Here is a 19186-nt window from a genome sequence, read left to right as displayed (position 1 = left end):
TCTGTTGTTCCTGATCTATATTAACGATCTAGGAGACAATCTGAGTAGCCGTCTTAGACTGTTTGCAGATGATGCTGTCATTTACCGTCTTGTAAAGTCATCAGATGATCAAAACGACTTGCAAAATGATTTAGATAAGATATCTGTATGGTGCGAAAAGTGGCAATTGACCCTGAATAAAGAAAAGTGCGAAATTATTCACAGGAGTACTAAAAGAAATCAGCTAAAATTCGATTAAGCGATAAGTCACACAAATCTGAAGGCTGTAAATTCAACTAAATGCCTAGGGTTTACTGTTGTGTCGATTCCCTAAGGTCTCGACACAATGAGTGGCTAGGTGCACGCGAAACTAACGCAGACGGGCGTAAATTCTGAAACAGGAGACTGGATGAAAACTATAAAGAAAAGAAGAGAGATTTTAATATACTTAACTTTAATGTAGTCTTGTTCTTGTTGAAATACATCTCTTGCATAGTAGTAAGCAATTAGCAATGATACACATGGCGCCTTGCTAGATGGTAGCGATGGACTAGCTGAAGGCTATTTAATCTGTCTCTCGGCAAATGAGAGGAATACTTGGTAGGTCTAGTCGCAAGCTATGTCGTCCGTACAACTGGGGCGAGGTCAAGTCCGTGTCTTGTGACCTGCCATGTGGTGGCGCTAGGATTGCGAGTACACAGTGGCGACACGCGGGTCCGACATGTACTACAGGACCGCGGCCGATTTAGGTTACTACCTAGCAAGTGTGGTGTCTAGCGGTGACACCACATTCCTCCCCCGCAAATCGGCGAACGGTCGTGAGATAAGGCTTCCGCCCGCCGTGGGGAGGACCCCATGTTGACGTATGCGATGAGGTGGGGAGCCTAACAACAGGCGAGGCTGTGCCACCCGCACCCGGCCATTCGGTCCGAGGGGAGCTAGGAAACGCCTGCAAACCTAGTCCAGGGTGCACGTCAACATGAGGTGTATGCGCACGTAATGAGACAGAAGGGTCGACCTCCATGTGGTCGGAGCACCCGACGGGCGAAGACGACATCTGGTCCGGAGCGGGCAAGAAGTCCATGGCGGAGGACGGCTGGTCACGGGAAGCAAGCGGCGGCGCGTGACCCAGGGAGGCGCCATGCGGTTGCAGCGAAGCGTCCGCTGCGGGCGGCGCCGGCGGCGGCTGCGGCGGCGCGACGCCATGAGGCAAAATGGAAGGCATCGTCGGTAACACCTGGGGATGAGGCGAGCCAGTAGATGGGTCCCCAAGGCGCTGACCGGACGGCTCCGTCGCTGAAAGCAGACGGGGAGCGGCAGAACCCAGGCGACGACAGAGGCGCAGCTGATTGAGATGCCGACGCACCTCACCAGAGGCCCCCAAAACCAAATACATCGCGCGGCCGAGGCAGCGAAGAATGCGCCCTGCGAGCCAACGCCGTGAACCGCGATAGTTGCGATAATAGACAACGTCGCCAGGAGCAAAAGCAGGAGTCTGCCGCTGCACAGGAACCTGATGTGGCGGATGCAGCAAAGACATCAGAGTTCGATGAGGACGACCATGGAGCAATTCAGCCGGCGAGCGACCATCGCGAGGCTGAGAGCGATATGAGGACAAAAAGAGCAACAAAGCGTCCTCCCGAGAATGCGACTCTTTCAACTTCAACATCTGTGACTTGAAAGTCCGGACCAATCGTTCAGCGGCACCGTTTGACTGAGGCGAAAACGGCGCGGATGTCAGATGTTGAATACCATTGGCCTTGCAGAACGACTGAAATTCTGCGGACATGATTTGTGGGCCATTGTCGGAAACAATAGTCTGCGGAAGACCTTCAATGCAAAAGATAGCAGACAAGGCTTGGATTGTGGCAGAAGACGTCGTGGAAGACATCCGGACAACAAAAGGAAAATTACTGAAAGCATCGACCACAACCAACCATCGAGCATTCCAGAATGGACCAGCAAAATCGATGTGCAAGCGTTGCCAAGGGGAAGTGGCTTTCGGCCATGCAAAGAATTTCCGCGGCGGTGCGGATTGTTGTTCGGCACACGCCACGCAAGAGGAGCACATATTCGTAATCGCAGCATCGATTCCGAACCAAGTACAGTGCTGACGAGCAAGCTGTTTCGTTCGCACTATACCCCAATGTCCTTGGTGAAGAAGCTTTAAGACAGAGGACTGTAACGAACGTGGGACCACGACTCGGGATTGATCATTATCGGAACGCAACAACAAAACACCACGTTGTACAAAAAGTCTCACCTTGTGAGCAAAAAAACGGCGAACCAAAGGATCCTCGATCCGTGACGTTGACAAGGGCCATTGCGTAGCAACAAAACGCAAAACGGAAGCAAGGACAGGGTCAGCAGCTGTGGCTGTAGCTACACGACGAAAATCAATCGGAAACGATGCGACCACGTCATCGGCTTCCGAATCAATGAACATGCAAGCAAGTTCGGAAGAATCGAATGCTTTATCCTCAGCAACAGGCAAACGGGACAACGCATCAGCGTTGCCGTGCTTAGCAGTGGACCGATACAAGATATCGTAGCGGTACTGCGAGAGAAAAAGTGACCAACGAATGAATTTCTGCGCTGTACGTGGAGGTACAGGCTTGTTCGGATGAAAAAGCGATGTCAAAGGCTTGTGGTCCGTGATGATGGTAAAGTGACGACCATACAAGAAGTCATGGAACTTTGAAACACCAAACACGAGAGCTAAAGCTTCCTTCTCTATTTGTGAATAATTTCTTTGCGCAGATGAGAGCAATTTTGACGCAAAGGCAATAGGGCGATCATGCGAACCATCTTTGTGCGCAAGCACCGCACCGATCCCGAAATCCGATGCATCAACCATCAACAAAAGGGGTTTTCGGGGATCGAATGGCGTAAGGCAAGTATTGGAAAGTAACGCCGATTTCAACTGGCGAAAGGCGCGTTCGCATTCCGTCGTCCAGACGAACGGAACACCTTTACGGCGTAAGCGATGAAGCGGAGCTGAAATGGAAGAAGCATTGCGCACAAATCGATGATAATAATTTACCTTACCCAGCACACTCTGTAGCTGTTTTAAGTTCTGCGGTGACGGCAAGTCCTGAATGGCACGAAGGTGCTCTGGACTCGGATGTATACCTTGGGCATTTATGACATGCCCCAGGTACGGTAAGTCACGAGCAAAAAACACACATTTGTCCTTCCTCAAGCGAAGACCATTCTGACGCAAGACCTGAAAGAAGGTCCGGAGATTCTGCAAATGTTCGGCTTCTGTCTTTCCTGAGATCACAATATCGTCCAGATAGTTCGCAGCAGTAGGGACCGACGCACAAATAGTTTGTAAATATTGCTGAAATAAAGCAGGGGCGGATGCACACCCGAATGGCAGTCTTTTGAAGCGATACAAGCCAAGATGCGTGTTTACCACCAAGACGCGCTGGGATTCGTCGTCCACAGGTATTTGCAAGTACGCATCTGCTAGGTCCAATTTTGAAAAATATTTTCCCGGGCACAGTTTGTCAAAAAGATCTTCCGGGCGGGGCAAAGGAAAAGTAGCAGTCACTAGTTGTGGATTCACAGTTGCCTTGAAGTCCACGCAAAGTCTCAATTCTCCGGAAGGTTTTGGCAAAATTACTAAGGGGAGGCCCAGAGAGAAGCCTGCACACGTTCAATGACACCTTGAGATTCTAATTCGGCTAATGTTCTTGCGACCTCATCACGCAATGCGTGGGGAACATTGCGCGCTCTGAAAAATTTCGGTTGCGCGTTGTCTTTCAGTTCCAAATGCGCTTCATAGTTCTGAGCGCAACCAAGGCCCGGTGCAAAAATGTCTGCAAATTCTTCACAAAGACTAGAAACACTGGCGGAAGGCACAGTCTGATTCACTGATAGGACCTGATTTACAATAGACATATTAAACAATTGAAACAAATCTAAGCCAAACAAGTTCACTGCACTAGAGGAACGAAGAACATAAAAGGACACAAGTTTTGTCTGTCCCTTGTATGTTGCAAGAAGGCTGCACTGTCCTAACACAGGTATATGCTGTCCTGAGTAACTAGTTAACGTAACATTTGCGGCACGCAATGGCGGGGCGCCCAGTTGTTTGTACGTGTCGTGATTGAGCAATGAAACTGCAGCTCCGGTATCGAGCTGGAATGGTATCACGTTTCCTGCAAAGTCTAAGTCCACAAAAAGTTTATTGTCTTGTTGACGACAAGAGCGACTGTCTCGTGCAATTTGAACTGATACAGGTCCAGAAGCACTTGCAACTTTACGGGATTTCCGGCGACGTCGACGCACACTTTGGGTGGGACGAACACAGTCACTGTTAGCTAAAGTGTCACTGGACGGGTGGGAATGAACTACATTAATGTCCATGGGCGAAGGTCCACGAGCCTGATTGTCCTGGGTTCTATTCCTGCGCGAAGCAAAGGGCCTGGAATTTGTGTTATTGTCTGATCTTAACTTTTTCTGGCAAACACTTTGTACATGTCCTTTCTTGTGACAGTAAAAGCAAATAGCTTGGCGTGACGGGCAATGTTCACGCGAATGTCTAGTGGCACACCGCGGGCAAGATTTCACTGCATTTGCTTGCTTACGCGGCGCACGTGGTTGCAATCTAGGCGGCCGCAGCGAAGTCGGGCGCGAGGGCCGCTTAGCGTCCCGTGCAGCGGGCCGGGCGGGCCGATTAACGTGACACACCGCTGGCGAAGTTTCAAATGATGCCTGAGCAAAGTCAAGTGTGTCTTGCCTGTCCAATATGTCTATCACTTGTTGCAGGGAGGGATTAACTAGCTTCAAAATCTGTTCCCTTATGCGAACATCAGAAACGTTCTGTGCAATTGCATCACGCACCATAGTATCTGAATATGGGAGGCCACATTCACAGGCAAACGCGCAGTCTCTAGTAAGGCCTTGCAAAGTTGCTACCCACTCCCTGTTAGTCTGACCGGCGGTACGTTTTGTACGAAAAAACGTATACCGTTTTGCAACAACATTAACTGTTTCTTTGAAATAGGCATCTAAAGCCGACAAAATTTCCTCGTAGGTCAGAGTTGCTACGTCGCGTCGGGGAAACAATTTCACTATCACACGGTAGGTAGACACACCGACACAAGAAAGCAAAAACGGCTGCCGCTCTTTACCTTGAATTCCATAAGCTGTGAGGTGGAACCGGAACTGATCGGCCCACTCAGTCCAGCTTTCGGTTGTGGCCTCAAAGGGCCTAAATGGCGGTGCGACAGCGTTGTGTGGCTGCGGTAGCGATGAAGCGGCGGGTGCCGCATCGGTTTGCAGCGCACGTTGACCCTGGACGAGCTGTCCAAGGGCTTCCAATAACGCCTGCGTCTGCTGATTCTGCAAGCGAAAAAATTCGGACAGTACATCTGGAGAATGCGGCGAAGCCATGACACAAGCAAATTAGAGCAAATATAACACAAAGACTGCAACGTGGGCGCGGCATCCCATCCTCGTCGCCAATATATTGTTGTGTCGATTCCCTAAGGTCTCGACACAATGAGTGGCTAGGTGCACGCGAAACTAACGCAGACGGGCGTAAATTCTGAAACAGGAGACTGGATGAAAACTATAAAGAAAAGAAGAGAGATTTTAATATACTTAACTTTAATGTAGTCTTGTTCTTGTTGAAATACATCTCTTGCATAGTAGTAAGCAATTAGCAATGATACACATGGCGCCTTGCTAGATGGTAGCGATGGACTAGCTGAAGGCTATTTAATCTGTCTCTCGGCAAATGAGAGGAATACTTGGTAGGTCTAGTCGCAAGCTATGTCGTCCGTACAACTGGGGCGAGGTCAAGTCCGTGTCTTGTGACCTGCCATGTGGTGGCGCTAGGATTGCGAGTACACAGTGGCGACACGCGGGTCCGACATGTACTACAGGACCGCGGCCGATTTAAGTTACTACCTAGCAAGTGTGGTGTCTAGCGGTGACACCACATTTACAATCACAAATAACCTAAAATTGGAAAGATCACATAGATAATGTTGTGGGTAGAGCACACCAAAGAATGCTATTCACTGCTAGATCACTTAGAAGGTGCAACAGGTCTACTCAAGAGACTGCTTACACCAAACTTGTCCGCCCTGTTCTGGAGTACTGCTGTGCTGTAGGGGATCCGTATCAGGTGGGAATGACGGATGACACCGAAAAAGTTCAAAGAAGGGCAGTTCGTTTTATATTATCGCGAAATAGGGGAGATACTGTCACAGACATGATACGTGAATTGGAGTGGCTATCATTAAAACAAAGGCGTTTTTCGTTGCGACGGGATCTTCTCATGAACTTTCAGCCCGGATCTCGTGGTCGTGCGGTAGCGTTCTCGCTTCCCACGCCCGGGTTTCCGGGTTCGATTCCCGGCGGGGTCAGGGATTTTCTCTGCCTCGTGATGGCTGGGTGTTGTGTGCTGTCCTTAGGTTCGTTAGGATTAAGTAGTTCTAAGTTCTAGGGGACTGATGACCATAGCTGTTCAGTCCCATAGTGCTCAGAGCCATTTTTGAACTTTCAATCACCAGTTTTCTCCTCCGATTTCGAAAACATTCTGTTGGTACCCACCTACATAGGGAGAAATGATCATCACGATAAAATAAGAGAAATCTGGGCTCGCACGGAAAAATTTAAGTGCTCGTTTCTCCCGTGTGCCGTTCGAGAGTGGAACGGTAGAGAGACAGCATGAAGGTGGTTCACTGAACCCTCTGCCAGGCACTTTATTGTGAATAGCAGAGTAATCACGTAGATGTAGAAGATGTAATCTGCATGATATCAGCATGACGGTTGTCACATCCCGCCCATATAATGACAGATCCTCTGAAGAGAACGTGTTGACAATTGGAAGTGTCGTTCAGGAAACGCAAATTTGTATGCACACTCACCAAACTTAATACTTGTATACTTTTACCTGTGGCGATAATTAAAGCAACAGGTCTATTAGGAAACACCAACGGCTCCCGAAGGCATGAAATGCCTTATAACACAGGTCTGCACTGCTGTTAACTCCAGATGAACTTCAAAGTGCGATATTGTTTCTTCAGAAATAGTCGTGGCCGATAACCTCCCTGTTCGCTCTCCTCCCTCAGATCAACCAATTACCTAACCACCCAACCCGAAATACTTTATACCGTGCATCAGCGCTCAAGGTCAACATCTGAGCACTTGGTATAACAATCGTGATATTAAACCAAGGTCCCATGCCACAGTTACATGTTTGCTTACATTATTTGGTATAATGGGTAGACGTTTGTGGAGCCTCTTCTCCTGACGGCAGGAAACGGATTTGCGCCGCTGTTGTTCAAAATGGTTCAAATGGCTCTGAGCACTATGCGACTTAACTTCTGAGGTCATCAGTGGCGTAGAACTTAGAACTAATTAAACCTAACTAACCTTAGGACATCACACACATCCATGCCCGAGGCAGGATTCGAACCTGCGACCGGAGCTGTCGCTCGGCTCCAGACTGTAGCGCCTAGAACCGCACGGCCACTCCGGCCGGCGCCGCTGTTGTCTTCAAACTATTTGATCACATCCCATACATGTTATGCCATTGAAGTTCTCTTAGAAGCGTCTTTAAAGTGTCACAGATAAACGTTCCATTACAAAAAGACAGATTTTATGTCGTAATTCGTCAATATAAACGATAAGAATTACTTTAGAACATTAGCAAACTTGCTATATTGTCCTATATAACTTGGTGAAAATCGCACCTTGATAAGTTATTGAGTGGCTTTTCGTAGCTCTTTCACCATGTGTAGGTGCAGTTAAAGAACGAAACAGAGCTTTAAGCAGCCAGACAGTCGGCCACAGCTGACAATACTGAAACGTTCTGCCAGTACAGAGACTTTGTTTTTGTTCTTAGTTTAGCAATAAGACCAAACTGATGTATGCAGGAAGTCTGAGGGGCAGAAGAGAGTGTTACAGGCTCAACCATTTTAATCCCGACGGTGACTTCAGGCTGCTAGCTGCTTGGCCTCCTGTCCTCAGCACTGCCGGCGTATGTAAACACACGCACAAACACAAACAAGGCGCCACTCACGGCCCGCCCTCCAGCCACTAGTGCGAAGTGATCGATTACGTTCTTCATGTATGCCACAAGAACAAACTGTCGCAGCGGCGCTGCGGCCTGCTGATCCCTGTCTGTTACTTTCTCAAGCTTCGGTGCTCCATCTACTGACTTTACTTTCAGTATTTTTCTTATATGACTTATCTTGATTTTAAACTGGCTTCATCACTGGTGCAGTACACTCCTGCTGGCACCTATTTTTGTGCTGATGTTCTCGTGTGTGTGATTAGCGTGAAAACGTTTCAGGGAGAGAAAGCTTGTCATCAGAGACAGAGGTGTCGTTATGGATGCCCCACAGAAATGTGGGCAAACACAAACGATCTGTCAGATAGGACGAGCTGTAATCTACGACTGTTTGCTGATGAAATTGTGGTGCATGAGAAAGTGTTGTGTATGGGAAAGTGTCGTAGTTGAGTGACTGTCGGAGGATTGGGGCTGATTTGGAGGAATGCTGTCCTTAAATGGGCCATCACTGTCATGACAGTGGCAATTAATGGTCAATAACTGTCGTGACATTTAACACAGTTTAGGGACAAGGTGACCACATGGTGGGGAAGCTGCCTTCATGTCTACCCAGGTGTTCAACACTTTTAGCTTGATGTGATAACTACCATTTTAGTTATGGTAATTTATGAGCCAAAGGAAAATGATGTCCACATGATGCTACTCTTGGTCGATTCCCACCACCACCACCGCCCCTACTGCTGCTTAGTGTCCCATGACTGCCATTCGTAATGTGGATCTAATTGGAGCAGCAGCAGCAGCATCAGTAAATTCAGATGATATGCAAATTTCGAGCATAGTGTAGCATCCAAAGGTACTGGCCTAGTTACAGCGAGTGTTCGGCACACAGCACTGTTTTCTGCAACATACAACGCTGTTTACGGTTTCGTGGCTAGTTTTTACTGGTGTTTTAAGAACATATACATTTCATTGCTGTTTCACTGGTGTTACCGCACATTTTTTTAGAAAAGGCACGTAAATTGGGTTTCGTGATTGATTTTACGTATTTTTTAAGACAACGCACATAAATACGGATTTCGGTGCTATTTTACCAATTTTCAGGAAACACAAGTAAAATATATAGCTTTAAATGTTTAATAACTAACGCCATCAACACATGGACACTATTTTTTAGGCAAGGTTTATCGATTTTCCCCAGTAGCCCGCAAATACGAATAATTTTACTGAGTTTTTTGGACATTATATACAAATATAGGTTTTTCGTTAAAATTGTATCGATTTTCACATTTTAAAACTTTTTTAAATTTTTAAAACCTTAAAAATAAACAGGGTATTCCAACAAAGCTTTAGGTTTCTGAAAGTGTTCTGTCAGAGGAAAAGTTTGGTGACACATGCATTAAGGAAATTACAGCACAAAGCAATGTCTATGGGGCACACCTTTGTATGGACTAATAGATTTCAGCTTCATTTGTTACTCAGTTCTGACGAAACAACAGCTAAAAGTAACAAAATTAAATAATTCTTAGCGAGTACCAAGACAGTACTGATCACACGATGAACACGAGAGCAGCATGTACCTGATCATGTACCGATACCACGCTGTGTGCTGAGATGATGACGTTAACTACTTACATGTTGGCACTGATGGCTGTAATTAATTTCCGTAACATTTTGTGAATTGAACAGTGTTATCTTTCTTTGCACTAGAAGTTGACTATAGTGTTACTTGCTTTTTCACGTATTTTTTATTTTTATTTCCATCGCAGCAAATTGTTCCGTGGGGGCTGCGCAGAGTACTCAACTGGCTTGCGAAGTCGTACCCTGGTTTCCCCATAATGATCGTCGAGAATGGTTGCTCGGACCCTGGCACCCTCGAAGACAACCAGCGTATCTCCTACATTGGGGTGAGCAATTACGTCTTCTGATAAAACTCTGTACATAGTATTTTATCCATCTTCCCTAACTGTAGTAGCATATAATGAAATAATAAGCAACCAGTTGCAAAAACTACAACTGATTGCTTATCATTTCATTGTAACTATGATACAGCACGTATTTACGTCACAACTACGAACTGGAACATTTTCACTCAAACTTTGAAGTAATTAGAAACATAAGAGTTCAAGAAACATGAAAGAACAAGACTAAAATCATTTTTCGTTTAAATTCAAGAGGGAGGAAACCAGTCCATTTACTTTGAGACCAAGTAAAAGAAAGGGGCTATAGCAACTTTTTACAAAGAGGCACTAGTTCTGTTATGATTGATATGAAAAGGTTGAGGAATATGTAATTTCTGTTATGGTATAGTAACACGACAAAAATGAGTTTAATTTCTGCCTGAACCTATATGAACTGTGTAGCGTTTGGTGGTAAATTCATGGAAAGGCTGTCAACGTACCGTAGATAATAGACGTTATTTGGGAACAGAAAACCATACATGTCATGATTGACTTGATGCTTACACCTAAAGCATTGTTGTATAAGTGATATGTTTATATAGATATCCTGTAAGTAAGCGTCGGTGCCTAGACGTACGGTGTTGGAAGTGTCCTTGAAGCTTCGTGAGAGTGCCTTAGTTCTGCATGTATCGGTGTTAACATGGTGCACAAGCATGGGACTGAGGATAGGTTTGACAGAACATTGGCCAGAGAGTCTTCCAGCTCTGGCGAGGACGCCAACAGATTTCACCCTAGCAACGGTCGCCAACCGCAGCGACGGATTTCCATTTTGGAGCTAGCTATGTCATTTGAAGCCTCATATAAACACTTCGGTTCCTTCATTGGCTTCCATTGCTGGTCTGGAATATTAATTTATGGTGGATCTAGGTTCTGATCCAGTCACGAACGTAGTTCACTGAGGTGCACCTGCAGTGAGACCAACACAACAGTCACTACCAGCATTTGATCGAAATAAATGTTGAGCTTCGTTGGCTGGGATACATTGTAATGTTGCCTACTTGTTCTTAAGCGAGTGAACATACTACGTTGCGTAGGTAAAATTTGACAGTGTTCGTGTGCGATCAGCTGGTTCAAAAATGGCTCTGAGCACTATGGGACTTAACTTCTAAGGTCATCAGTCCCCTAGAACTTAGAACTACTTAAACCTAACTAACCTAAGGACATCACACACATCCATTCCCGAGGCAGGATTCGAACCTGCGACCGTAGCGGTCGCGCGGTTCCAGACTGTAGCGCCTTTAACCGCTCGGCCACCGCGGCCGCCGCGATCAGCTGTCCCATCATTTCCGTGTGTCATGTAATTTGTTGGAGCAAAAAAAATTGCGAAAATTTTCCTGCTGAGGTTGGTCTCAGTCGCTTACCACTTCCGGATCCTCGCATCCTTGCCATTCCAGTCGCAGCAGAGGATGCTTCATTGAAATAGTAACGACTGGGATCCAAAAGTAGTAGACGACTGAGCCAACACTCTGCAAAAAATTTTTACGATTTATTATGCTCCAAAAAATTACTTAAGCCTCACGTAAATGATGGGACAGCCGATTACACACGACTACTGCCAAACTTCACCCACGCACATATTACGTTCACTCGCTTTGGTACAGGTACGCCCCAATACTACACTACGTGATCAAAAGTATCCGGACACTCCCTAAAACATACTTTTTTCATATTAGGTGCATTGTGCAATAATATATGCTCTACATCCTCGGTGAAGATCGGATTTCGGAATTTAGTGAGCAGCCCCCTCCGTTTAGCACGCCGAACAAGAAAACTCTACGCTGTTTCTTTGGTTTTTTTTTTCTTTTTTTTGCAACTTTCACTGACATAGAAGCCACAATGACATTATGGTCGCTAGTACCTTCTTCTAGATTAACTTCCTCAAAAAGGTCAGGTCTGTTTGTCGCCAAGATGTGTAATATGTTCCCATTCCGAGTTGGTTTACTAACCAATTGCCCAAGGTTGTATGTTGAGAACGCTCCTAGAATAACTTCACACGAATCTTTGCTTCTGCCCCCTGTGATAAACGTGTAATTTTCCCAGTCGATGGATGCCAGATTAAAGTCTCCACCTATAATGGATAATTTGGTTATTTATTTCCTATGTACTCAAGACTTTCCCTGAAACGTTCTGCGACGATTGTTGCGGATGCTGGTGGTCTATAAAAACATCCTAATACAATGGTCAATCCTTGGCTGATTGACAGCCTTATAGCCAGCCGTCGAAAGGACCCAAGGATTTCCTCGGAACCCCGACGACAGGCATCGTTTGTGCCGACATGTGCAGCAATCTGCAGCTGGTTGCTCCCCGCACGCTCGATAGCCGCCGAAAGAGCGTCTTCCACATCCCGGACAAGGCCCCCCGGCAAGCACATCGAGTGAACGTTGGACTTCTTCCTCGCCCTAGCCACTATGTTCCTGAGGGGCTCCATGACCCGCCTAACATTGGAGCTCCCAATAACTAACAAACACAAAGAAAAATTTGCTACTTAAAGACTGTCGTTTATGAGATAAACGATGCGATTTGAGCAACACTTTCTGACCTACCTGTAAACTCTTGATGATCACCTGTAGTTTCTGTAGTTTTTTTCCTTTTCTCTGCGGCTTCCTTGATGTTTTTCAATGCTAAATCAATTATTTCACGTTGTCTTGAACGTTGTTGTGTAGGAAGGCTATTAACTGTTTTATACGATCTGGTGGTGGTTTATTCTCTAATACAAGGAGTGGAGGCAAAGTTGTTGAATTATTCGGTAGTTCGTTAATGATATTTTGAAAATCAAATACGTGTAAACCCAATTTCTGTGTTGACGACGGCAATGCAATCTGCAAAGTTTACCTAATTCTTTCGTAATTCGTTCTGATGGTTTACAAGATGGCGTAACACTTGATATAAAATTTGGTTTAATTCTTCTACCTCTCAAAGGTTTTAGCCATATAACAGAACGAAATTTTGAGCCGTTATCAGAAATAACTTTGTCAACATGCTCCACTTCTTTCAGAAAATTTTTTACCAATGCTATGGAAACAGATTTTGCAGTAGCCTTTCCGTAAATGTCTGAATGACACAAAATTATTAAATTTTGTAATTTCATTGGACTTTCTAAATCATTCATTACTCGATTTTCTCATCTCATCAAGTTGAACTAGTATTAATTGTGTAACATTATTATTGAAAGAAGGGAAGACAACATTATTTTGCTCTGTAGAAGTAAAATCAATACCTGAATCTCTCATAACAAAATCGGATTGTGTTACGGCGTTTTGATCACTTGAATTTCATGTAATTCCCTGCAGTTCGCCGGCCGGAGTGGCCGAATGGTTCTAGGCGCTTCAGTCTGGAACCACGCGACCGCCACGGTCGCAGGTTCGAATCCTGCCGCGGGCATGGATGTGTGTGATGTCGTTACGTTAGTTAGGTTTAAGTAGTTCTAGGTTCTATGGGACTGATGACCTCAGAAGTTAAGTCCCATAGTGCTCAGAGCCATTTGAACCATTTGAACCCTGCAGTTCGTCACGCATAACTAACAAATAATAGCCTGCAATCTGGTTAATCACAGTATTGTCCCTAAGTTCCCTAAATTCATTATGCTGAGTACAATTTTCTACACTATGTCTCTAATTTTTCGACACACCATTTGAAGCTACTTCTACCGTATTGACCATTTCTGCCTGTGGTCTAGTTTTCATTGTCGTTGTAACAATAAAGAAATAATACAAAATGAAAAACAACCATCTTACACAAAACTATTAACTTCACTGTTATAAAATAAATACTGACCTAGAAAATTACTGAAATAAAAATTTGGATTAGTACGGAGCAGCATGCAAGCAACAATAATGCTATGCAACAACTACTGACCAAGTACCATTGCATAAAATTTGCGAATGCAGTAGCAAAGCGAAGCATCTCTGAATGGGAAATCATCAAACGAGACGATATCCTGGCAGACAGGTCGACACGTGAAACTTTTGCGTAATATTTGTTTCTTAAGTATTATTTATTCTGGTGAAATATTTGACGTTGCATCTGTGACAGTAACAGAATTCTGATTGAGAGCAAAAAGAAACAGAAAATATTCTTCCTACAAATCATAAAAAATCACCAGTTCTCAAGTATCTGATTGCGGATTTTAAAATATTCTCTAACAACTCCTAACAACTGCTCTGCAATGCTCTTGTCCGCAAGAGACAACTTACGTCGTCTTACCGCTGCAACTGCGACATCAGCAACATCCTAAAAATAATTCTAAAGAACTACAGTGAGCCATGCAAAGTGGAATGCATGGTCACAATAACTGTACTAACTACTGCGATGTATATATATATATATATATATATATATATATATTGAATGATCAAGGAGGGGTTTGGTCAGCAAGCCTTAAACGGAAAAATATTAAAAGAACCAATAAAGCAATAAAGACTTAAGCTTACTATATTCGCAAAATAGATTATTTAAACACTGACAAACTTTACACAGACCTTAATTATTCCACAATGTCTCTACTCAATAAACATGTCTCTGGCGACAGCAAAGATACGAATATTACTCACAATGTAAGAACACACAAATCTCTCAAAATCCCTCCAGTGCACAGGCAAGGAACAACTACGTCCAATAAAACGGCAGATTACCAAAAAATCCTCAGTTAATACCAAAGTCCCCTCCGGCACTGCTAGCACGATCATGGCAGGCTGCGAACCCTCATGTCGCACGGCTTCTCTCGACCGCAGCCTGCGTCCGATGACTTCCGACGCCTCTCAATAACTGTTCGCTCGCTGCTACTCGCGATAATAAATCTCAGATATTGTGTATGCACACTACAGCATAATCATTGGTCAACTTTGCAAAGAAGTATTGATCTCCAGCTTTCAAGCTAGCTTAGAGACTATAGATAAAACGTATCAATATGAACTATTTCAATGTGAAACGTGGCTGTGCTGCAGTTCTGCTTTCATCATAAGGTGCCCAAAAGCACAGCACATGGGAACACCACAGATTCATTGATAAACAGAAGTATGTTCTGCCCAATGCTGCCATAGTCAATACTTGCCCAGGCTCAGACTTTCGTCTGGTAGACATTTACTACACTGCCTGAGAAAAAGAAGTGATGCACCCTGAAGGAAAAGAGGAAACAAAATGAAACTTCGGGGGTTTACTAGGCTGAAATGTTAGAGACCCAGAAGCAAGCAGTAAAAGTGCCAAATTCAAAAATATTTTTAGTTCAAGAAACTATGTTTTAAGAGCTCCAAAGAACTCAAAGCCACAGCACTGCCGCACATACAATATATCGACACGAATGCGTAAACTCCCCCGCCCCTTATATTAGAAACTGGGTTGTGCAGTCCAGTTGCTCTAATTCATAATGTGCCATCTTCCTTTTTAGAACTACTTAACTTCAGCTGACTCAAATAAGCCCTAATTTTCTTTGCAGACACATGTAGTGGTATATGTGAGTAGTGTCTGCGAATGTTTTGTGAATGGAGTTAGTAGGAAAGAAGTGATGAATGTAAAAGTCATGCATTATGCAACAGTTTTTCACGCATCTCGGTATATGACATAATATCTCCTGAACTATGTATTGTAGAATGATATACAATTTTGCTGGTACATTCAAAGGTATATGCGAATCTTATGTGTTGATTGTGTCGCGAATAAAATGGTTCAAATGGCTCTGAGCGCTATGGGACTTAACATCTATGGTCATCAGTCCCCTAGAACTACTTAAACCTAACTAACCTAAGGACATCACACAACACCCAGTCATCACGAGGCAGAGAAAATCCCTGACCCTGCGAATAAATTTAGTAGTAAACAAGTAATAAAATGAAACGTCATGTTTAATGCTGCAATTTTACTGAATGAACAGCGATAATGGTCTCTAGAAATCGATAAACTTTTTTTCATTTAATCATTTTGTGGGGGTTTTCTCGAAGAAAAAGTTTCGTAAAAGTTTGAAGTCAAGTCTAGTGTTTGTTGCAGGTCACTTCGTTCTCTCATTGTCAAATACTGTGTGACTATGGTATGGGAATTCACGCGTCGTAGGCTACACTGCTTTTTAAACCCCATCCCCTTCCCTTTGGAAGCTGGGTGGTTCTTACCCCCACAGAGATTCTTTCCAGAGAGTAAGTGACCTGTGAACCAAGTTTAGTTGAAATTAGTCTAGTGGTTTAGGGGCACATGTGCATATTTATACACATCCACTTTATAATAAACTATGTGATCAAAAGTATCCGGACACCCCCAAAACATACGTTTTTTGATATTAGTTGCTTTTTGCTGCCACCTACTGCCAGGTACTACCTATCAGAGACCTCAGTAGTGATTAGACATCGTGAGAGAGCAGAATGGGGCGCTTCGCGAAACTCACGGACTTCGAACGTGGTCAGGTATTTGTTTGATACTTGTGTCATACGTGAGGTTTCCACACTCCTAAACATCCCTAGGTCCACTGTTCCCGATCTCATAGTGAAGCGAAAACGTGAAGGGGCACGTACAGCACAAAAGCGTACAGGCCGACCTCGTCTGTTGACTGAACGAGACCGCCGACAGTTGAAGAGGTTTGTAACGTGTAATAGGCAGACATCTATCCAGACCATCACACAGGAATTCCAAACTGTATCAGGATCCACTACAAGTTCTATGACAGGCGAGAGGTGAGAAAACTTGGAATTCATGGTTGAGCGGCTGCTCATAAGCCACACATCACGCCGGCAACTGCAAAACGACGCCTTGCTTTGTGTAAGGAGCATAAGCATTGGACGATTAAACAGTGGAAAAACATTGTGTGGAGCGACGAATCACGCTAAACAATGTGGCGATCCGAATAAAGAGACAAAGGCTGATTGATAGAAAAACTATGAAGTAACTATATTAACGAAACTTTACTTCACAAAGTCAATATATTTTAACATTTGAAATATTAAAAATTTACATTACATTAATAGTGGAAAAATGTGAAAAAATTCTCTTTCCTTCCGTACAGACATGTATGCTATCCATCTTTGAATAAAAACCAGTAAATCACACATTGTTATATTATCATAAAATCTCCAGTTCTGAATCCTTGAGCAAATTAAGTACTACGCTTTGATGTTTTGGCAAATACGCTGTTACAGTACCTTTTGAAGTCTTCTGAATTAATTTACAAAATATCTCTCCAGAAATGAAAAATAATGCAAGAAAATTATTCCCAGCACACAGCACGGCCAAAACACATCTTACTCCATCACAAGATATAACTCGACTGCTCTTCTCTCTCCAGGACTGCACTCCACTCACAAGTAAAAGTTCTACTAACAGGCCCTCGCAGCACAATCTGTTTGGCAGAGATATTGCCCGTTATTACTCAGATACTATTAAACCTTATTCTTCCGCGCGATATCTAAAATATTACCAAAATTACAATGTTCTGTAAAAAGCAAAACCCTTACTACCACACTGCATGATCTGTAGAATGCACACAGAGCGTTCGTGCACAGGCTTCGCTGCAGTTAACAACCCGACCCTCTCTATATTTCCTTTTACTATCAATGGTCGGGTGTTCCGTAACAATTGTCGGTTGTTCCGTAGCTATTGGCAGTTGTTTCTTAGCAGTTGTAAAGAGTGTAGGTTACACTTTACAGAGGTGTTTTCATCTGAAGCGTACCTTCTGGAATATATCCATTGATCATAATCGTTTTCGGATTTATGAAAAGAGCGACGAGTTCAGTAGAAGTATATCACAACTGCGATTAATATGTTACGTTCGACGGGTCGTCACTTTTTGACTAAGCTAAGCAGAAAAACACAACAGCCGCTTGCTGCATCACTATCTCTGCCTCGTCGTATAAGGCACTTAGAAAGTACCTTTTGTAAATTGTGAGTTCAGTATCACTGAAACCATTTTCTGCCACAGTGCTACATGGCTGAGGTCCTGCGTGCGATTCACGAAGACGGAGTGGACGTTAAATCCTACCTCATCTGGTCCATCATAGACAACTTCGAATGGCCGGCCGGATACACGTAAGTTCATGCACAGATACATACGAAAACTGTTTGGAAAGTACACTATTGTCCTTGGTAATGTTGTTGCATAGTGATGGTTCACATTTTAATGAATTAGTTACACGACGAATTTAACATCTATTTACAAACGACATGCACCATTTTCATAATCATAATACTTGCTCAGAGTGATCGAAAACTGTATTTGCACACATGGCTTTCCATGCAAGTCTTAAAACAATATACATCTACGTCCACATCTACATGATTACTCCGCAATTCAATATTAAGTGCCTGGCAGAGGTTTCATCGAACCACCTTTAAGCTACTTCTTGACCATTCCACTCTCGAACAGCGCGCAGGAAAAACGAACACTTCAACCTTTCCGTAAGCCCTCTGATTTCTCTTATTATGATGATCACTTCTCCGTATGTTGGTGGGCGCCAACAAAATATTTTCACACTCTGAGGAGAAAACTGGTGACGGAAATTTCATGAGAAGATTCTGCTGTAGAGAAAATCGCCTTCTTTTTTATGACTGCCACCCCAGTTCGTGTATGAAATCCGTGGCACTCTCTCCCCTATTTTGCGATAGTACGAAACGAGCTGCCCTTCTTTGAACTTTTTCGATGTCCTCCGTCAATCCTATCTCATACGGATCCCACACCGCACAGCAGTATTCCAGAAGAGGGCGGACAAGCGTAATGTAACGAGTCTCTTTGGTAGCCCTGTTACGTTTTCTAAGTGTTCTGTCAATAAATTGCACTCACTGATTTGCTCCCCCCACAACGTTATCTATGCGATCATTGCAATTTAAGTTATTCGTATCTGTAATCCTTAAGTATTTAATTGAGTTTGCGCCCTTAGGATTGATGTGATTTATCGTGTAACTGAAATTTACCGGATTCTTTTCAGTATTCATGTGGATGACTTCACACTTTTCTTGATTTAGAGTCAAGTGCCACTTTTTGTACCATAGAGATATCTTGTCTAAATCGTTTTGCGTTTTTTTCATGATCTGTTGACTGTAAATGACGCTGAATCACAGGGTCATCGGCAAAGAATCGAAGAGGACTGCTCAAATAGTCTCCTAAATCGTTGATGTAGATCAGGAACAACAGAGGGACTATAACACTCCCTGGGGAACGCCGGGTCTTACTTTTGTTTCACTCGACGAATTTCTGTCAGTTATTACGAACTATGACCTTTCTGACGGGTAATCACGAATTTAG

At 44.0% G+C, this 19186-nt stretch overlaps 1 protein-coding gene across 5 annotated transcripts in view; it reads left to right on the top strand.

Annotated features, from left to right (window-relative positions):
• LOC126198586 (myrosinase 1-like) overlaps positions 1 to 19186 on the top strand; it is a 206267-nt gene that overhangs the window by 131764 nt on the left and 55317 nt on the right. For all 5 annotated transcript variants that reach the window (XM_049935028.1, XM_049935029.1, XM_049935027.1 and 2 more), the window contains 2 exons: positions 9781 to 9918; positions 17867 to 17973. In XM_049935028.1, coding sequence (XP_049790985.1) covers positions 9781 to 9918; positions 17867 to 17973 — 245 coding nt within the window. The remainder of the gene's footprint in view (positions 1 to 9780; positions 9919 to 17866; positions 17974 to 19186) is intronic.

The sequence above is a fragment of the Schistocerca nitens genome, chromosome 8, assembly GCF_023898315.1.
Source record: "Schistocerca nitens isolate TAMUIC-IGC-003100 chromosome 8, iqSchNite1.1, whole genome shotgun sequence".
NCBI classification, from domain to species: Eukaryota; Metazoa; Arthropoda; class Insecta; order Orthoptera; family Acrididae; genus Schistocerca; species Schistocerca nitens.
The sequence above is the reverse complement of the archived record's forward strand: the minus strand, read 5'-3'. Positions and strand labels throughout refer to the sequence as shown.